The 23,069-nt window shown below is 36.0% G+C and overlaps 1 protein-coding gene across 2 annotated transcripts in view; it reads right to left on the minus strand.

The window, feature by feature from the left end:
* Positions 1-4,943: 4,943 nt before the first annotated feature.
* The window catches only part of CD200R1 (CD200 receptor 1), a 40,644-nt gene continuing 22,518 nt past the window's right edge, over positions 4,944-23,069 (minus strand). The window contains exons 3-9 of one of the 2 annotated variants that reach the window (XM_011932789.1): positions 18,402-18,460; positions 13,323-13,388; positions 11,504-11,821; positions 11,131-11,379; positions 7,334-7,442; positions 6,743-6,788; positions 5,928-6,050 (exon numbers count right to left, since the gene is read on the minus strand). In XM_011932789.1, coding sequence (XP_011788179.1) covers positions 5,928-6,050; positions 6,743-6,788; positions 7,334-7,442; positions 11,131-11,379; positions 11,504-11,821; positions 13,323-13,388; positions 18,402-18,460 — 970 coding nt within the window. Of the gene's footprint in view, positions 6,051-6,742; positions 6,789-7,333; positions 7,443-11,130; positions 11,380-11,503; positions 11,822-13,322; positions 13,389-18,401; positions 18,461-23,069 lie in introns of both variants that reach the window. The other variant, XM_011932790.1, reaches the window with a different exon arrangement.

Genomic DNA, 23,069 nt, shown 5'->3' on the forward strand with positions numbered 1-23,069 from the left:
AAAGAATCCAGGAGCTCTTTTTTGGAAAAGATTAACAAAATAAAGAAGAAAAGAGAGAAGAATCAAATACATACAATAAAAAATGATAAAAGGGATATCACCATTGATCCCACAGAAATACAAACTACCATCATAGAATACTATAAACACCACACCTCTGTGCAAATAAACTAGAAAATCTAGAAGAAATAGATAAATTCCTGGACACATCCACCCTCCCAAGACTAAACCAGAAAGAAGTCGAATCCCTTAATAAACCAATAACAAGTTCTGAAATTATGGCAGTAATTAATAGCCTACCAACCAAAAAAAGCCCAGGACTAGGCAGATTCACAGCCTAATTCTACCAAAGGTACAAAGAGGAGCTGGAACCATTCCTTCTGAAACTATTCCAAACAATAAAAAAAAGAGCAATTCCTCCCTAACTCATTTTATGAGGCCAGCATCATCCTAACACGAAAACCTGGCAGAGAGACAACAAAAAAAGAAAATTTCAGGCCAATATCCCTGATGAATATCGATACTAAAATCCTCAATAAAATACTGGCAAACTGAATCCAGCAGCACATCAAAAAGCTTATCCACCACAATCAAGTCAGCTTCATCCCTGGGGTGCAAGGCTGGTTCAATATACACAAATCAATAAATGTAATCCATCACATAAACAGAACCAATGACAAAAACCACATGATTATCTCAATAGATGCAGAAAAGGCCTTTGATAAAATTCAATGCCATTTCATAATAAAAACTCTCAATAAACTAGGTATTAATGGAACGTATCTCAAAATAATAAGAGCTATTCATAACAAACACACAGCCAATATCATACTGAATGGGAAAAAGCTGGGAGCATTCCCTTTGAAAGCTGGCACAAGACAAAGACGCCCTCTCTTTCCACTTCTATTCAACATAGTATTGGAAGTTCTGGCCAGAACAGTCAGGCAAGAGAAAGAAATAAAGGGTATTCAAATAGGAAGAGAGGAAGTCAAATTGTCTCTGTTTGCAGATGACATGATTGTCTATTTAGAAAACTCCCATTATCCCAGCCCAAAATCTTAAGCTGATAAGCAACTTCAGCAAAGTCTCAGGATACAAAATCAATCTGCAAAAATCACAAGCATTCCTATACACCAATAATAGACAAACACAGAGCCAAATCATGAGTGAACTCCTGCTCACGATTGCTACAAAGAGAATAAAATACCTAGGAATACAACTTACAAGGGATGTGAAGAACCTCTTCAAGGAGAACTACAAACCACTGCTCAAGGAAATAAGAGAGGACACAAACATATGGAAAAAGATTACTCTTTTTCCATGGATAGGAAAAATCAATATTGTGAAAATGGCCATATTGCCCTCAGTAATTTATAGATTCAATGCTATCCCCATCAAGCTACCACTGACTTCCTTCACAGAATTAGAAAAAACTACTTTAAATTTCATATGGAACCAAAAAAGAGCCCGTACAGCCAAGACAATCCTAAGCAAAAAGAACAAAGCTGGAGCCATCGCATTACCTGAATTCAAACTATACTACAAGGCTACAGTAACCAAAACAGCATGGTACTGGTACTAAAACAGATATATAGACCAATGGAACAGAACAGAGGCCTCAGAAATAACGCCACACATCTACAACCATCTGATCTTTGACAAACCTGACAAAAGCAAGCAATGGGGAAAGGATTCCCCATTTAATAAATGGTGTTGGGAAAACTGGCTAGTCATATGTAGAAAACTGAAACAGGACCCCCTTCCTTACACCTTATACAAAAATTAACTCAAGATGGATTAAAGACTTAAAGCTAAGACCTAAACCCATAAAAACCCTAGAAGAAAACCTAGGCAATACCATTCAGGACATAGACATGGGTAAAGACCTCATAAATAAAACACCAAAAGCAAGGACAACAAAAGCCAAAATTGACAAATGGGATCTAATTAAACTAAAGAGCTTCTGCACAGCAAAAGAAACTATCATCAGAATGAACAGGCAACCTACAGAATGGGAGAAAATTTTTGCAATCTATCCATCTGACAAAGGGCTAATATCCAGAATCTACAAGAAACTTAAATTTACAAGAAAAAAACAACCCCATCAAAAAGTGGGCAAAGGATATGAACACACCCTTCTCAAAAGAAGATATTTATGTGGCCAAGAAACATATTAAAAAAAAGCTCACCATCACTCATCATTAGAAAAATGCAAATCGAAACCACAATGAGATACCATCTCATGCCAGTTAGAATGGTGATCATTAAAAAGTCAGAAAACAACAGATGCTGAAGAGGATGCAGAGAAATAGGAATGTGTTTACACTGTTGGTGGGAGTGTAAATTAGTTCAACCATTGTGGAAGGCAGTGTGGCAATTCCTCAAGGATTTGGAACCAGAAATACCATTTGACCCAGCAATCCCATAACTGGGTATATACCCAAAGGATTATAAATCATTCTACTATAAAGACACATGTACAAGTATGTTTACTGCAGCACTATTCACAGTAGCAAAGACTTGGAACCAACCCAAGTGCCTATCAATGATAGACTGGATAAAGAAAATGTGGCACATACACATCATGGAATACTATGCAGCCATAAAAAAAATGAGTTCATGTCCTTTGCAGAGACATGGATGAAGCTGGAAACCATCATGCTCAGCAAACTAACACAGGAACAGAAAACCAAACACTGCATGTTCTCACTCTTCAGTGGGAGTTGAACAATGAGAACAGATGGACACAAGGAGGGGAACATCACACACTGGGGCCTTTTGTGGGGTGGGGAGGTAGGGGAGGGATAGCTTTAGGGGAAATACCTAAAGTCGATGATGGGTTGATGAGTGCAGCAAACCACCATGGCACATGTATACTTAGGTAACAAACCTGCACATGTATCCCAGGACTTAAAGTATAATAATAATAATAAACTAGTCTGAAATTAAGTTTACTTTAAAAAAATTTAAAAATTTTAAAGCAATTTAAAAAAAAAGAAAAGAAAAAAAGATTGGCAAGTTCTTTAAAAGTGAAACATCTACATATCATCTGATCTAGCCAATCCACTCATCAGTATTTACTCAGGAAAAATAAAAATATATGCCCACAAAAATACTTGCAAAAGGATGTGTATAACAGCTTTATTTCTAACAGTCCAAAACTGGAAACAACACAAATGTCCACCAACAGGCAAATGGATAAACAAACTGGTATAGCTATAAAATAAAATACTATTTGGAATAAAAAGAATGAAGTATAATTGTGTGGATGTGGATGTATCTCAAAATAATTATAATGGGAAAAAAAAAGTCTAACCAAAAAAATAAAAGAGTATCTATTTTATGATTTTATGGAAAATTCTAGAAAATGCTAACTAATACATAGTTACAGAAAGCAGATCAGAGGTTTCCTGGGGAGTGGGGGATGAGAAGGAACAAGAAGATCATAGGGATAGGCTAGCAAAGAAACAAGAAAATTTTGGGGGGTTATGGACAAGTTTATTATCTTGATTAGGCTGATGGTTTCACAGATGTAAAACTATGTCAACATTTACAAAGTCCACATTTTAAATATGTGCAAAATTTAACAACCTGTACACTTAAATATATAAATTATATCTCAGTAAAGCTGTTTTCAGAAGTTTGTATGTGAAGCATAACCCCAATAGATGCCTAATTATGATGAATAATTTTCAAATTATTAGAGATATTGAAAGAGAGAGAGACAGAAAGAGAAAGAGAGAGAAAATTGACAAATCTAGCAAAGCAAAGGAAAAGATACAAATGGGATGGGGAGAAAGCACAGCAAATGAGACATACAAAATGATATTTGTAAAAGGTAATTGACTATGTAAGTAATCAGACCTAACTCCATCTCAGCCTCTGCTTCCTGAATGACCTTGCTGACACACCAGGTCTAATCTTTAGATTCTCTAATTTGACAGGTCTAGCATGGATTTGGAGAATATATATAATTTTTTATATGATTCTAATGTTCAACCATGTTCCAGCCCCATAGTAGAGATTTTCATACAATTATTTCCTGTACAATATAATTTAACTTTTATAAATTATCTTCGTCTTTTCTGTGATATCATTTAACATGCCCGTTTTGACATTATCAAGTTAAGAGGTAAGTATAGTACTGTCTTACTTTGTTTTTCAGTAATATTTGAACAGATAGTCTTGAACCAGGGTTGGATAAAGAATTAATAAAGTTCAAGGACAGTGTAATGATGTCTATTGTGAAAATTTCTTGGTAATATTTATATGCAGAAACCTAATGGACAATGCTTTTTGGCCAAGTCAAAATGGTTTGATAAAAATATCATGCACCAAGTGTCATTAGATTAGCTTTACATTGAAAATAGACTAAAAGTCCCTTTAAGGATAAAGTCCACAATAACTGATGTGTCTAGAGGGAGAAAAATATACTTTTAAGACAAAATAGTTGTCTTAAAAGTCTCAGATGGCATGATTGAAGAATGAATATATTTTGTTTTAATTTCTATCATAATGAAAAAACTTTTAATGTTTTTTCTGCTATGGAGCAAATAGACTTATTTTTTAATCAAAAATAATTTCACTGTATTAAAAATGATTCATATAAACGTTGCCAATATTTTGCTCCACAGAAATATGGAGGGGAGGGTCATGCCATCCCATGGCCACTTGCTTATCATGTAGCTCATATTTTATAAATAAATACCCCATGTCCTCTATGGTGCATATTTTGCTGCTTATATGGTCAATAGACATTAATTATTCAATAAATATATCACAATAGAATGTACACCATAAAAATACACAATTCCAATGTGGCACATCTGCAAAACTGTTAGGCATCAAGTATTAACACCTCTGTAGAGATATAATGAGTTCAGAAGAAGCTAATGTTCTCACAGGTGCATTCACTCTCTTACAAACAAGACCAAAAATATAAATCCATTTTTATTAAATAGTATAATTCTTATTATAATCTCACATCATATTTAATCTGGTTGATTAAAAGAGAAAGTGGCAACTGTAGAAACAGGAATCTTACAGATATTAAAATAGAAATTTAGGGAAAGGCACATTTAAACAATGTTGGAGGGAATTTGACATATATAATCGACACAATTTGACATATATATCAATAGTAAAATGCACAAACCCTTTGACCTGACAATTCCACTCAAGAAAGTTATCCTACAGATATATTCAAACAAAAACAAAGAGATACATGCACAAGAAACATTCTATGTGGTATTGTTTATACCACAAACAAAACTTAAAAGAAATAAACAAAACTTAAAAGAATCTAAATGTCTATCATTAGGGTTGTGTTTAACTAAATAATGATATAACTATACAATGGAATTTTATATAGCCATTAAAAAGAATGAGGTAGCTCTACTTGTCATGATATAAAATGATCTCTAAGACTTATATTATTAGGTTTTCATATGCATAGAACAGTAATGCAGTGTATTGTTCCCACTGGTGCCTTGACAAAGATATGTGTATGTATATGTAAATAGACACATAAATAGACACATGTACCATAGGCATGTAGACATGTCATATGTACATTAAAATATTTTGAAAGCATACACAAGAAACTGTTCACGATTGCTCCTTCTTCAGTTACTTCTTGAGGAAATTTGGTTTTCATTATTTACTGTCCTGCACAATTTGAATATTTGGTCATGAGCATGTATTTTCTTTGTAATAACATCAGTTCTTCAGAGAACTAGCTCGTAGCACCCAAGAATAAAAAATTTCAATTATACAAGGGTATGAATGAGAATCCATTAAAATGTCTTCTAAGAACCTTGGAAAACCTAATTTCAATATAAGTCTTCATTCTAGAACTATAAGAAAATCAGACAGTCATTATAATGTATCTCGTTTGTTGTTGTTTCTTGGTACTAGAGTCCAACAACTTATAAAGTATGGAGGTCTGTGCCAACTTCACTTTGTAATGCCTGAGACGCTTTCACCTTGTTTGTAGTATCATAGAGAGGATTGTTTTTCTCTGTGTAACTGGCATAGGGCTGCATTTCATCCTAAGAAAGAACTCAAAGTTAAAATCAATTCAAAAAATCATTATAGAAACTATCTGTATTTTTGTAACAGTTTCCCATAGCTTTAGTATTTCTAACAGGTGCTCAAGAGTGCTTATAATTGTGTTTCTGGGCCTATATAAACATAAGAGCAGGCTTTGTTCTATGATTTTATCAAAAAGTATTTGTTAACTACGTAAGTCTCTGTATGGAGATAATGGCTCTGTGAAAGTAGGAATGGAGATAAATGAAGTGATATGAGAAGTACGCCAAAGGAGAGTTTTGGAGACTTAGTAAGCTACTTAGAATAAGAGATTAAGGAGCAGGATATGTTGTAAGTTTGTGTAAGAGAAACATAATGATAGTATTGAAAAGGAAAAGGAAAAGTCAGGAATTAGAGATGCTTTCAAATTGGTGACAAGAAACACCAATTCATTTTCTCTAAAGATTACAGTCCAAAGGAGACCAACATCATGTGTATTAGGACATAGTTCATGAAGTGAAAATGTGGATCTAGAGTGATGTATAAATAGTATTTGATAGATAATTAACAAAGTAATCACACATATAAGCATTGTAAATCAGAATTGTTTTAGTTTTTCAACTGAAACACTAATATTGATACAAACTACAGATTATGTTGCTAGATTTTCAGACTATTGGCTTAAGTTTGCAATTACTCTTTTTTATCTTACCTCCTCAACAACTGAAGTGGATTCTGTTTTATTCAAATTATATTTTCTACAAAAATAAAATAAATTGAAGTGAATGGAGGAAACATCATTGTTTAGATTGAAAATGGGAAAATAAGACAGTATACTATTGACAATTGTGGTTAATTTTGATAGAAGCCATAATAAATTAGAAAGAAACTACTAGAAATAAGTGAAGAATACTGCTCGTGGTTAATATCCCCAAATAAGAATATTCTGGATTTTGAAAAACTGAAATTATGCAATAGAAGCTTGATGCAACTGAATGCATGTAACAACTCCTCTTTGGTGCATAAAGGAATTGTAATTATTTACCCAAATGTAAAAATTAACATGTACTTTCTCTCCCAGGATCCTGCCCTAAATGGCCTAATTTTCCATGCTTCTGTGCCAAAGCAACCTAGCAAAGTCTCTCTCATCATTCAAAGTAGTCTAAGTCTAACACCTTCAAGATTTGATTATGGGACATTTGATGTTAACATCCTAATATACCCAATACAATCAATTCCATATTTCTGACTCTTTTCTAGCCTAATAAAGCTGAAGAAGAAAAAAACATTCATCAGTCAATACCTGCAGCCACTGATTTTCAATAACCAAATGAATCCCACGATGGTCAAAATAATAATAGTAAGGATGACATATGGCATATATAATTTTGCTGATTTTTTGGCACCTGGAACTATAGACAGAAAAATATATGGCTCAAATGTGGTACAATCCAAATAATGTACTATCTGATTATTCAGTGTTAAAAAGAAATGAGCTATCAAACCATAAAAAGACATGGAGGAATTTCAAATGTATATTTCTAAGTGAAACATGCCAATCTGGAAAGGTTACATATTGTATGATTCCAATTGTAAGACATTATGGAAAAGACAAAACTAGGGAATAGTCAATAAATTATTGATTATCTGGTGGTGAGAAAGGAGGGAGGCATAGGAAGAGCAAGGAGGATTGTGTAGGACAATAAAGCTGTTCTGTATAATACTACACTGGTGGATACATGTCATTACACATTTGTCCAAACCCATGGAATGTACAACACCAAGAATGAACTCTAATGTAAAGTATGGACTTTACTGGGTGGTAATGTTGTATCAGTGGAGGTTCAACAATTCGAATAAATGTAACAGTCTGGTGCAGGTGTAGGTGGGAGAGATTGGGCATGGGCAAAAGCAGGGGATTTATGGGAAATTTCTGTACTTCTACTCAATTTTGCTGTGAACCTAAAACTGCTCTAAAACTTAATCTCTACTAAAAGTAAAGTTATCTATATTTATATCTATATCTATCTATCTATCTAGATGGTTTCATGATGTCTCACAGTACATGAAATTCATATCTGTAGTTTCATTTTCAACACTTCTGACCCATTAATAGTTTGAGAATTATTAAAATAAAACTGCTTTTTCAATACAGACTCCAGAGTTTTCAGCAAGACATCACCTTATATCAGGATTTTGTTGCTTTAAAGATTGATTAGTGGTGAATTCCTATCACTCTGTAATAGTAGAGTGTTTCTGCCCTCCAACTAAACGGGCAATTGTAAGGAAGATACTTGGAAAAGTAACCCTAATTCTGAAGTCATCTTTCTCCCAGGGCATTGAAACTAAAATGAATACATAGCAGGAACTTTATTTATTAGCTGCTGACAGCAATACAAAACTCTATCTGACAAGTGTGCAAGTCAACAAAGGAATTGCCAGCCTGAGAGGCAATGATTTGCAAACTACGCTCCTGGTGTTGCCTGAATATAGCTCAGGGGCAGCAGAAGGAGATGAAGTGGAGACTGAGCAGGCTGGCATCTGGTCCTTCCACTTTCTTTCCACAGTTGATGTTTTTAAATACTGAATTTCTCCATATGTTATATGAAAGTGAAATGTTTGGTTTCACTGTTTAGAACAACATTTTTTAAAACCCTGGCTTTCACACTACTAAGCTGTCTCTCATTGAATGTGTACTAGCAGAGGCTAAAGATCCACCGTGCAAGGAAGACATCAAGGAGATCCCTGCACTACATAGGAATCTGAATGAGAAGTTCCCTTCAATTCTGAGACACTATAAATCTGACATCATATTGTAATATGAAACAGTGATATTTCATGCATAACCAAGGCACAACTGCTCTTTTCAGTAAATACTGCTAAACTCAAAAATCCCCACACATATGACTTAAATGTTAGATATAAAAAAAATGGTGGTTTCAACACATGAGATTTTCTCTTCTCTCTCATTAAAACTTGCTAAAATGTTAGTAAAAAGAATGTTTTAAGTGTAGATCTGCAAGACAAAGAGAAGAGGGATGAAGACAAGAACAGATGGAAGATTTCAAACTGTTTTTAAGTGAGAAATGAATAGAAAACTGGCTAATGATTTACAACATAGAATAAATAAAAACCTTAGTACACACAAAACTCCAGGAAAACTCTAGAGTAGGAAGCATCAAATATAGAAAAACAAGTATGTGGAGGGGTGAAGTGTGGGGCTAAAAGTTGAGAGCTTCTTTGAAAGTTCGTCTTGAGAACAGGCAGGTTTTGTTGTCTCCCGTCCCATCTTATGTAGCACACATTTCCCAGCCGGCAGAAAAAGGGGAGACTAGCAGATTGGCCTAGAGAAGATGACCCGGAGAGACTCCAAAGTCAAGGATCCAGACATCAGGGAGGGTGAGAATGAAATATCAGACTGAAGAGAGATATAAAGGAAAGTCTGATTTTCAACAGTGGCACACTCACATGCACACTCACACACATACACACACTGCTCCCTCCCTTCCCAAACACTGGTAGTCAGGCTTATCTCTCCAAGGCCAGAAACTGCTGAGTTAATTTCTGCAGAGCCTGAACAGCCCCAGAGAAAAGGCCTTCAGATACATAACAAATCTCTAGTTATTAAAAATCACCTAGCTCCTTTTCACTGTGCTGAAGCTAACTTGTTGACAAATCCAACCATTAACTAGTAGAGCTTCCAGGTAGCTCATTAGTACTCACTTCAAAATGAATCCATACCCAAGGATTACCAAAGAGTTAAGAAAAGTCTCACGTATGAAAGAAAGAGTTAAAAACAAACAAATATATAGAAGACGGAAGAAACTCAGATTAAATAGACATAGGCTAAGTAGAGGATTGAGGCGATGAGAGTGTCCAGGACAATAGCTGTACAGTAGATCTAGAGGCCAATCAGGAGAGATCAGACCAAGCACATACAAAAACTCAAGAAGGAATGACTCTGAGAAAAAAATAGAACTAACAGATTACCTAATAAATCTGACCACGTGGCAAATATATTACTAAGGGGTTCTCTAGTTTTGTCAATAGGCTTAGTGATAGTTCACAATAGGTACATACGTTCTTAAGGAAACAAAAAAGGTAAAGCACTTATGAAGTCCAAGAAAAAAAGTCATTTGAAAGTGAAAGCATGAGTGTATTTCTTGATATTTAGGCACTTAACAGTACTTAAATATTCAAATTAATGGGAACATAGGCTATTTAATGAAAAACTGTATTACCTCAATTGAAGTTTGAAGGAAAGGAAGAAGGTAATGTGAAATCCTCATCTACCATAAGAAGTTGAGATTACATAATGTCTAAATTTGATACAGTAGGAAATAGCAGTATGAGCATGTTGTATAAAAATGAAACTAATTACTAGAGGAAACACTGTAAAATTTTGAATCTGAAGGTCCGAATTCTGATCAGGTGTGGAGACCCAGGTTATTCTCTCATCAGAATACTTACCTGAGGGGAGTTTAATGGCAATGGCAATTGGGTTGGAAAGACAGAGGTAGGGCTAATGTTTTTCATGAAGCCTTACAGAACAATTGCATTTTAAATATGTTTGTTGATATTTAATAGTTCTTAAATAACAAGAAATGAGAGTAGGATGATAGCAGAGAGTAAATAAACTAAATAGTGATTAAATGAACCACAGATGTTGTTATAAGATATTTAAGAAAATCAGTGATGAAAAGTCCAGAAAATAAAATTATACCAAACTAAAAATTCATAAAAGCAACTTATGAGTGAATGTATCCTTCAAATAAAACCATAATTACATGCTTCAAAGTATACTTTATCTTTCAATAAGCCATAAGTATTATTTTTTAAAAGTATACTACTCATGCCAATTAACTACTAGCATAGAAGTGAACATTACTAACAGAATTAAGTTGCATTCTGAAAAAGGACTTTTTACAACAAATGTCTGTACTATTCTCCTAAACACATCTCTTTATTTTGGTTAGGGAAGAGATAAAAATGAACAGCGGAGAGAGCATCCTCAAACAAAATGTATTTGCACAACTTTTTTTCTTAACTCCTTTGAAAGAATGGAGAAAAATCAAAAATAAAACTAAAAGAATTACTGACCAGGAAATAGCTCTATGTACAGACTCTTGTTGCCAGTCAAATGGGAGACATGGCAGGTCACGGTAGACACATTGTGGCCCTCCCAGTGGCACATACTCTTAACAGTCACTGTGCCATTGCCCCAGTATTCTTGCTTAGTGGCACAATCCCCCTCTGGGATCCAGGAGATCTGAGCAGCCGGCTTCCCTGCAACTGCCTTGCATACTGCAGTTCTATTCCTGCTTTCAAACAGGGTCACTTCAGGTGTAACTGCAGAGAGGAAAGGGGGACAAAATGCTTCAGTTTTCACATAAAGTGCATGGAATTCAAAGAGATGTTTGTTTCAGTCACAAATCTGGTGATGTGAAATACCACAATACATGATGCTCCTTACCTAGCACTTGGAGGTGATATCCACGATGGAAATTCCCATCAGGAGTTACCATTATGCATCTGTAATACCCGTCATGAGTGATGGCCACTGGGTGAATCTGAAGGTCCGAATTCTGATCAGGTGTGGAGACCCAGGTTATTCTCTCATCAGTACAGTTGGTTTCCTTGGTCTCATTTGTTTCTTTCCTGTAGGCTTTTGTGCAGGAAGGCTGGCTTCTCAGGATTATTTCCCATGTTATTACGATCAAATTTCTGAACTCAATAGGAGGGCAACAAAGTACAGCATTTGTATCCATCAGTACAGGCCATGAAATGTTAACTGGACGCATACATGAAAAGAGAAGGATAAAAGAAAAGCTTGATAAAGAACTTCATGTGTTACATTTATCCACAACATATGAAGTTACACTAGAACATAACTTTGCTGGTGATCTCATTCCAAAAATACTAGATCTTCATAAGAAATTAAAATTCTCAAAATATAAATAATATATTGAACCCAATCTAGAGATTAACCAATTTTCTCCTGTATTATGTATCATTAGAAATATTATATATAATAAAGTATTTTTGATATTAATTCAGAAGTTTTAATATCTAGAAACAAAGAGAATTGTAATTAGTGATGTGGCTGTCCCCTCCTCAGCCACAGAGAACAAAAAAGTCTACTCTAAGGTTTTTGTTTCAGACAAACATAAATGTAGTATGTATTAATACATAGTGCTTTCTTTTAAAGTAACTAATATAGCATTTGGGTTGAACTAGCTAGAAATTGTTTTAAGTTCATTTTTCTTGTAAAAAAATCACAAAGTCAGTGAAATCCACAGATCTTTAAAAAAAAACTATTATTCCACCAGTTGAGCCATCCCATAAAAATGAAAAATGATAATGCCTAGTGATAAGAGATGCTTAGAAATATTTCTTTCTTGTGAAAATGTAGTGTGATATATAATTTTTAAAAAACAAGATTTATTTCCCTTTAGACATTTTTTATAAAAAATATTTTATTGCAAATTTATGACATTATCAAATGTAGCCTTTGGATGAGTTTTCATTCCTTCCTATTTAGTCACACATATACTTTCAGATAGTTCAGATGTGAATTTAGCTCACAGATTTTATTTCTGTATATTCAATCCAATTATCAACAATAAAGGTGTAAGTTGATCCCTGTTGTCCATCATTTAAAGGAAAAATTAAGCCCTACATCCTACAAGCATCTTCCAAAATAGAACCTCATGCATCCCAAAAATTCACACAATGTGTCAGTGACTTTGTAAGGGTTTGCTGAGAGGTGATTAGTCCACCAAAGTATTTGTCACTACTCACCTGTAACAAAGGTGAGTGTCAGTGATTTCATCACTATAGCATAAGCAGAATCAGCTATAGAGGTGCAAACCTTTATGTGGATGAAGGATGTTTTTGCTAAACCCTGCATTTGATATCTCTCCTATCTTGTTTTGGTGTCACCTGTCTCTTATGTGGTTTGTACTCTAGCCCTTGCATTTCACAGCCAATTAATAAAAACATAACTAGATGAAGAAAGCAGTAATACTTTAACATAGATCTGAAAGGTAGTTAAATCCATGCTCCTTCCGCCACTCCACCTTAGCAAAGGTTCAGAGACAAGCAAGAACATGGCTTGTTTGGAGAACAACTAGAGGTTGGGTCATTCAGGATGCCTCATACCACAGTTCTCAGATCACGAAGTTCTTCAAGTAGTCATAAGGCTGGCTTCCAGTCAGGTCATTAGCTAATATGTCTAAGAAAGTTCAACTTTCCATCCCTCAGTGCTGGCCACTAGTAAGGAAGCATATTACCTTCTGCGAGTACTTTTGAGTGGTTCTGTGTAATCTGTTTTTCATCCATACATAAACTGCTTGAAGCTAGAAAATATTTAGAGAAGAATAAATGAAATCAATTTTATGTACTCAGAGTGGAAGCCAGTATCTCTCCACAAAGTCTTATTCAACCTGATAGGCAATCAGTTCACCATAATTAAAATTACACAAAAATCATTGTAAAACAGAAATCAGAAGTGATGCCATCGTTAGGGCACAAAATGTGTTAATATCTTGAAAATTATAAGTGGTTAATCAATAACTTCTCTTTCATGATACACCTTGTTTTGAACTATTTTGAAAAAGGTAAACCTGCCTCTACTGCATCCTTCTTCCTCAGCCAGGGAGATTAGTCCATGTGAGCATCTCACATGAGCTGGTCGAATTATATCCCTTTCTTCAGCTACCAGTTCCCAAAGTTATTTGGTCCTATGTTGGGCACCTCACCCAGGTGAATACAGCAGTGCCCTTTCTCAAGAATTTTAGAAGCAAAACTGAGAAGGGTCCATCCATCTCTGTTCCTTTCTCATTTTTTTCTACTTATTAGAGTACAAAGGGAAAAATATAGCAAAAGCAAATGTCAGCAAGATGACTGACTAGAGGCCCTGGGGCACATCTCCACGAAAAGAAAGCAATAAATAGACAGCTAAGATTCTACTGGAATATCAAAGGGAGAGTGCAGGAGTGCAGAAAAGGAGTGGAGAGGTGCCTGTGGTCATCAGAAGCTCAGGAAGGAAGCATAAAAGCACCCTGCCTCTGGCACCCCATCTTCCCACATCCTCTTCCTGGATTGCTCCAGGCTCAGGAGGGACTTCCTCTTGCAGGGAAAACATAAGCAGAAGAACCCCACCAGCCCCTATAGCTACCGAAAAGAGTTACTTCAAGAGAATTTCACAGTCCTCACAAGCCCTGAACCTAGTTTGGAGTGCTACCAGGAATTCACACGGCTGCATTCCTCCAGATAAGGGGCACAATGTGTGCACCTGCTACCTCCCACCCACCCTCTGTGAGCCAAGCTGCGGCAGCAAGGGGCCGTCATGGACTAGAGCCACTTTTGCAGTACACCCTGTCCTGGGGACAAGTAGCCACTGTACCTCTCCAGCCCACCAGCCGGCTATACCTTTGCTGCATGGAGCCTGGGCTCAGGATTGGCTGTGACTCTGGTCCTGTACAGTAGGGAAACCAATCCCCTCTCCCCACACTTCCAGCCAGAGAAACAGTCTGGCAGTCCCACCCAGGACAAACCTGCCATTGAGCTGACCAAACCACTGCGTGCCCTCTGAGAGGACCCAGCAGCTGACATAACTCTAGGCCAGCTGAGTGTACATGCATCCTCGCCCAGGGTCTGAGAAACAGTCCTGTGCCTCCTCCCCAACAAACATGCCCACAGACATGTCCCCCGGCCTCCCCAGCAGCCCCATGCCCTCACTCAAGGCCTGAGAAATAGCCCTGCGAGCCCTCCACACGGCAGGCACACCTCCGGACTAATCAGTAGCCCCACACCCACACTCGGGATCTGGGAAACTGTCAAGGGTGTCGCTCCCAGAGGACACACCCCCAGACCTACACATCAGTTCCATACCCACAATCAGGGCCTGAGAAACAGCGGGGCAGATCCACTCCCAGGGGACATCCCCCCAGGCCAGCCCAGCAGTCACAAGATCACACCCAGGTCCTGAGAAACAGCCCCACGAGCTCGCTGTTGGCAAACATAACCCCAGGCCTACCAAGGGGCCCCGTGCCTGTAACCAGAGCCTAAGAAACAACCCAGTGGATCCACCACTAGTGGAAACTCAGCCAGGCCAGCTGAGTGTCTGCATGCTCATGTCCTGGGCCTGAAAAACAGACGAGGGGCCCTTACCCTGAACACAACCCTAGATTGACAGATTGTGCATTCACACCCAGGATCTGAGAAACAACTCAGCAGGCACACCCCTGGTGGACATACCTATATAGACCAGTGGAGCAGCTGGGGACCTGTGCCCAGAGCCTGAGTAATAACCTGGTGGGCCCACCCCCAGCAGACATTCCCCTCAGACTGGCTGAGTGGCTGACCACCCACTCCAGAACCTAAGAAACAGCCCAGTGGGTCCACTCCTGGCAGACATGCCCTGAGGATAGCCAAGCAACCATGTGCTTGTGCCCTTGGCCAGAATAAGAGCCCCATAGTCCCAAACCCAGCAAGCCAGATGCCAAGTTGAGTAACCCACCATGTGCACACAAGCACCCATGACCTGAAAAGCAGGCTGGCAAACCAACTCCCAGCAAAGCTGTGCCACTGCTGCCACAAACTCTCACCACCTAGGTCATGGGGATGCTTGCGAACATCATTAGAATGGGTGAATAAGCTTTTTCTTAAGAAGCCTACACCATAAAATTAGAAGAGGCAACAGTTGCACTAGATATGTAGGTATCAACATAGAAACACATCAAACACGAAAAAGCAAGAAAATATGGAATACGATTCAGCCATAAAAAATGAAATCTTGTCATTCACAGCAACATGGATGGAACTGGAGGATATTATGTTGAGTGGAATAAGCCAAGAACAAAAAGCCAAACATCACATGTTCTCATTCTATGCAGAAGTTTAAAAAAAGTTGATCTCATAGAAGTAAAAGGCAGAACACAGACTTCTATAGACTACAAAGGGTAGGGGAAAGGGGGGAATACAGGAAATTTATTAAAGGGTACAAAATTATAGCTATGTAGGATGAACAAGTTCTATTGTTTTATAGTATTGTAGGATGACTTCAGTTCACAATAACATATCACATGTTTTCAAAGAGCTAGAAGAGGATATTGAATGGTCCCAACACAAAGAAATAATGTTTGAAGTGAAGGATATGCCAGTTACCATGATTTCATTACTACAAATTGTATGTATCAAAATATTACTATGTACCCCATAAATATGTGCAATTATTATGTCAATTAAAATTAATATAATTAAGTAAATAAAGCAGAAGCAGGAGAGGAACAGAGATGAGAGTCCTCATCTAGTTCAACTTTCTACTTCCATAATTTCTGAGACCAACAGGCATTCCTTCCCTTGAGCTCTGTAGAATTTTTTACAATCACAATAGTTTTAACCTATTTCAAATTTTGTTTTTGAAAAGTTGCTATATTGTAGCTTAAAAAAATGAAAAAAATAAGAAATACTTTAAATAATAATGACTAAGAATTTTCTCCAAATTAATGTCAGACACTAAACCATAGATCCAAGAAACTCAGAGAACACCAAGCAGAATAAATGCCAAAAATAACCTACACCTAGATGTATTATTTTCAAATTACAGAAAATCAAATGTAAAGAAATACTTCAGAAATAAGCCAGAGGGGAAGAACACCTTACCTACCAAGAAGCAAAGAAAAGAATTATAACCTGTATTTTTTAAATCATCGCTAGATTACTTATAATACCTAATACAATGCCTGTATATCACTACATCCTGTGGATTCAATGTAGTAAGGCAAATCCAAGTTTTGTTTTTTGGAACTTTGTGGATTTTTTTCCAAGTATTTCCAATCCATGATTGGTTGGATCCACAGATTTGAAACCCATGGATACAGAGGGCCAACTCTATTTGTAAAAGACATAGCCGATAAAAGACTGTTATCCAAAACACATAACTCTTAAAACTCGGCAATGTGCAAGCAAACAACCAGATTAAAAAACAGGTCAAAAATCTTAACAGACACTTTACCAAAGAAGATATATATGGAAAATGTATATATTTATGGAAAATAAGCATACAAAAAGATGTTCTACATCATATGTCATCAAAGAAAGGCAAATTAAAACAACAGTGAGAACCACTACACACTAAAAGCAAGGAGTGGAGCAACAGGAGCCTTCATTAATTGGTAGCAGGAATGCAAAGTGATACATCTACTTTGAAAGACAGTTTGGCAGTTTCTCACAAAACTAAGCAATATCCTACCATGCAATCCAACAATCATGCCTTTTGTATTTATCCTAAGAGTTGAAAACTTATATCCATGCAAAAACCTGTGCATGGGTGCTAATTGCAGCTTTTTTCATAACTGCCAAAACTTGGAAGCAGCCAAGATGTCTTTTACCAGGCAAATAAACAAACTGTGGTATAGTCAAACACTGGAATATTATTCAGTACTTTAAAAAAAAGAGCCGTTAAGATATGGAAAGTCATGAGGGACACTTAAATGCATATTATTAAGTGAAAAAAGCCAGTCTGAAAATGCTACATACTATAACATTCCAATTACATGACACCCTGGAAAAGACAAAATTATGGAGACAGTATATCAGGATTGCCTGAAGTTAGCAGGCAGGGAAGGATGAATAGGTAGAATAGAGAGGATTTTTAGATCAATAAAATTACTCCGTAAAATATTATCTTGGTGGAGACATGTCATTATGCATTTGCCTGAAAACATTCATATTCAACACCAAGAGTGACCCCTAATGCAAACTTTGGACTTTTATAAGAGGATAATGATGAGGTTTCAATGTAGGTTCATTAATTGAAACAAATGTACCACTCTAGTCGGGTATGTTAATAATGGGGGAGGCTTTGCATGTGTCGGGGCAGAGTTATATGGGAAATCTCTGTACTTTCTCTGTACTCAATCTCTGTACTCAATTGTGCTATGATCCTAAAACTTCTCTAAAAAAATAAAGTCTATTAACTTTTCTTTTCTGTTTCAATGTTAATTATAATGGCAAACAAAAATTTCAGAGACAATAGGGTTGAGAGAGGATATAGAAAATAAATCATTAACAGCTATTAAGACCTGCTTATTAAAAAGCGCTCTGGGATAATAATCTAGGTTTCAAAAGTTGAATAACAAATTTTTTGAATAGGCCATGGTTTTGTTTAGTGATCCCATTCTTAAAATAGGTACTAAATAAGCATAGAAATAATTTCAGAATGAAAATTTCATCAACACTCTGAAATATAATATCATTTAGATAATACAGATAATGCATGAGACAATTCAAGATCCTAAAATGTAAAACTTATATGGACATCAAGCACTCCCCTACTAGAATTATTATTAAAAGATGGACACTACCTAAAGCATGATTCTCCTTGCTAGTTTGCAGCATTAATGAGTTGTTTGGTTGAGCAGCACTCTCCGCTTTTGAATATATGCATTTTGAAAAAGACATCGGGGGAGAGAGAAACATGCATTAATAGATCTGACTCCTAGTTAAAATCGTATTTTTTCACATTCTTCAGACTATTTTTGTATTGTAGTTACCAATGAATATCTAAATTATGACAGCCAAGCAAAAGTCTTGGCAAAATTTGTCCCAGTATAAACTTTTGACTTGCTCTTCCTGACTCTGGCATAGTCTTGCTTTAAGCCCAGAGTGCCCATCACTACAAGCCCCCCTCTCTTGCTTTATATTCAAGTCTTCTTCCAGGATTATATGCATTTAGTCTATCTCTGAGTGTGGAAGAAATTATTTTACTATCTTTTACAGGCTTTTCAAGCACCAATGAGGAGGTAAAAATAGTTTAGTGGGGACTATTGATTGGATGCTGGTATGGAACAAAAGGATTTTCCTAAGCATTGTTGAAATCACATCATAGAATCTATGATGGGAAAAAGGTCCCCAACCTTTTTGGCACCAGGGACCCATTTTAAGGAAGATAATTTTTCCATGGACAAGGGAGAAGGGAGCATGATGGTTCTCGGATGAAACTGTTTCACCTCAGATCACCAGGCATTAGTTCAATTGTCATAAGGAATGCATAACCTAGATTCCTGGAAAGCACAGTTCACAATAGGGTTCATGCTCCCGTGAGAATCTAATGCCTCCAACTGATCTGACAAGAGGTGGAGCTCAGGCTGCAATTCTCACTCACCTGCCGCTCACCCACTGCTGTGTAGCCCAGTCCCTAACAGGCCAAGGACTGGTACCAGTCTGCAGCCCCGGGGTTGGAGACCCGTGATATAGATAATGGCCTATTAAGTTCACATTTCTGTAAGGCAAACTCTTAGTGAGAACTGGTAGTACACATCTTTTAAGCAGCAATTATTGGCAAAGTACTCTGCTAGGCACAGAGATATCATAATAAACAATACCCCCTTTTCTCCAAGAGCTTAAGATCCAGGCGAGGCAGCAGCTAGGGAAACAATTACAATGCAAAGTTTTCAGTGCAATGATCGAAGCTGCATGTGATGTACAGAAGTTTAAAAGAAGAGATGTTTAAATTCCAGGAAAACAGGAGTAAGAGATTAGGCATGCTTTCCTATAATAAGTAATTTTTTAGCTGGATCTAAGTACATGAGGAATTTTCCAAGAAGACAGAAGGGAAAATGCAAACAAAAATAATGGCATTTAAAGGAGGTACAAAGCCAAATACAAATTTACAAGAGTTATAAATAGTTTAGTATTGCCATGAAGTGAGAAAATCTGGATGTATAATTGGAGTTGAGGCTGGATATTGGCAGGCTCTAACTGTGCAAGGCACAAAGCTCCTAGAATGTGTTCACAAGGAAAAGATACACTCATAGCTTATCTACAGTGAGTGTATCTGACTAGCAAAGAGACACATTTTAGAGTAAAATGTAATGCTCAGTGTTTCTCTGGAAAAGGTTTGAATCTAGTACCCCTTTCAGCTGCCATTTTCTTTAACGAACTGTTCTTTCAAGATAATTTATTGAATGAGTATAATAGGAATAGATTTAGGGTAATTTGCATATGTTCTTTATTTCCATCTCTCTATAACTAGCAGATGTTATTATTCTCATTTTATGGATAAAGAAATGTAGATTAAGTGATTCAGCAATTTGACCAAGACTTCCTGGCTAGTAAGCTGCTTCAGTTGCCCAATTATGAATCTTAGCACAAGTAAGCCTTACTGCTATGAGTAGAAATCAAGGGTTAGAGCCTAAGAAATACGCTAGGATAGATACACAACCCAAATTAACCCAAATTGAAGTGAGTTTAAGCCATGTTATTGCAAGAGCACTGAGAGACAAACTTTTAAAAAAGCAGATCGAATGGCAAGTCCATAAAATCATGATTACAAAGGCACCTGGACACAGACATTATGAATTCTAGATCTGAATGGGAATAGTTAAGTTAGGGAAGAGACAACTGTCAGAATTCATGGGCTTAGAACAGTGTGGCTTGCTCAGCTCCCTGGTACATGGCTGGATGAAGCTGGATTAAAAATAAAGGTCAACCCAAACCTGTAGCAAACCGGACTAAACATATGGACAGAGATTTTACGGAAAAAGAAGTAAAAATGTCTCTTAGTCATATGAAAAGATATTCCACATCAGTCATGGGAAGAGGAATCCGAATTAAAAGTATTTGGAAATACCCTTTCTCATCTATAACTGGCAAAATCCAAAAGTTTGACAATATACACTGTTGGGTGAGGTTGTGGAGAGACAGGTATGTCTGTATGTTGGTATTGTTCAATTTTATAGTGAGGAAGAAAGAAGATATAGATGTAAAATAAGTAAGTTTAATACAAAAGTTAGCCAGGCGTGGTAGTGGGCGCCTGTAATCCCGGCTATTCCTTGGGAGGCTGAGGCAGAGAATTGCTTGAACCCAGGAGGCAGAGGTTGCAGTGAGCTGAGATCGCGCCACTGCACTCCAGCCTGGGCAACAGAGTGAGACTCCATCAAACAAACAAAGACAAAAAAAAAAAAAAAGAAAGAAAAAAATCCCCTTCAGTCCTAAATTTTAATGAAAAGTATCAGTATCGACTTAAGATGTATTTTTCTTTCAAAATGCCTATTTCTTATCTGCTGCTAAGTTGGGGGGGTAATTCATTACATAGTTATAAACAACCAATAAAGCTATCATCCACATTGACCTAATTCATATTTTCAGAACACTAACCCAGCATCTGCAGAATACAGTCTTTACAAGTACACGTCGTATGTTCACTGAGTTTAACTACATTCTTTGCCACAAAACAAGTCTCAAAAACTTTAAAAAACTAAAGTCATACAAAAGATGTCTTCCAACCGAAATGGAATTAAATTAGAAATCAATTACAATGAGATTTTTAAGAAAATATCAAATATTTAGAAATCAGACACATCCCTAAGCAACCCTTTGCTCAAAGAAGAGATTCATAAAGAAATTATTTTTCACTGGATAGTAATGAAAATACAACATGCCAAATTTTGAAATAAGCAGCTAACACAGTGGTTTTAGGAAAAGTAATACCTTTAGGTGCTAATTTTAAAGGAAGAAAAGTGTAAAATTCACCCATGGATGCAAGAAACAAAAGAGAGAAAAGACAGTAAGAAATCTAAGAGCAGAAATCAATAAAATAGGAAACAAGTCATGCAAAGAATTAAGGAAATCAAAAGCTGCTTCTTTAAAAAGATCATCAACATTTATAAATCAACAACTAGACTGATCAAGAAAAAAATAGAAAGAACACAAATCTGTAATATCAGGAAGGAAAGAAGGGTCATTCATATAGATTTACATTCGTGAAAGGAAAAATGAGGGAATATTATTAACAATATTATGCTAATCAAATACAGTAATAGTTGAAATGGACAAATTCTTTGAAGACAAAGCTTTTGAAACTTAAGAATAAAAAACTGAAAAGCCTTATATCTTTAAAAAACTGAATTTGTTGATAAAAAGCCTTCTATCAAATTGGCTACACTGACAAATGTAAGCAAACATGTAAGAAAAAAGTAATATTAAATTTACACCAAATCCTTTTAGAAAATCAAGGAGAGAACACTTTCTAACTCATTTTATGAAGGTGGAATTAACTATATATCAAAACTATATATACACATTACAAATTCAAAAACAATGACTGGCAACACTTACAAATGATACAAAATTTTTCACAAAATATTAACAAATCAAATCTTGCACTATGTAAGAAGTAAAATATTAGGCATAGAATTTTCAGAGATGCACTTTAACAGTTTTTCTTCTCTTCCTAGAACTAAATGAATTTAGTAAAGTAATAACATAAAATACTCATAATATTTTAAAACAATTATATTTTTCGATACTAGCACAAAAAATTGGAAAATGAAATTTTTTAAATGTTTACAATAATGCAAAAAAATACCTAGGGAAAAAAGGTAATAAAAGTTGTGTAAGACCTGTATAATGAAAACTATAAAATATTGCTGAGATGAATTAGATAAACCCTATATAATGGAAAGTCCCAATATTATTAAGATGTCAATTCTCCTTGAGAACAGTCTCAATCAAAATGTGGTAGTCTTTTCTGTGTAGATTGGGAAGATAATTCTAAAATTTATAAATGAATGCAAACCTAGAATAGCCAAGCTGCTTGTTTAAAAACAACAAAAAAAAAAAAAAAAAAAAGAGAGAGAAAAATCTACTTAAGTTTAAGCTTAACTCTGAAGCTGCAGTAATCAAAACAATTAATTACTTGGCTAAAAGATAATCACATATATCAGTGGCATATAATACATAATCCAGAAACAGACACACACATTTATACTTTATTGACTTTTATCTCTTTGGGTAAATTTATCAATTTATCTCTTAGTATTTTATTTTCTGTAGCAATTAAAAATGGGATTTTCTTTACTTCTTTCTCAGATAGTTCACTGTTAGTGTATAGAAAAGCTACTAATTTTTAATGTTGATTTTGTATCCTGCAATTTTACTAAATTCATTTTTTAGTTCTAAGAATTTTTTGTGGAGTCTTTGAGTTTCCCATATATAAGATCATGTTGCCTACAAACAGGAACGATTTGACT

This window comes from Colobus angolensis, unplaced genomic scaffold, assembly GCF_000951035.1.
Source record: "Colobus angolensis palliatus isolate OR3802 unplaced genomic scaffold, Cang.pa_1.0 Scaffold98, whole genome shotgun sequence".
NCBI lineage: Eukaryota > Metazoa > Chordata > Mammalia > Primates > Cercopithecidae > Colobus > Colobus angolensis.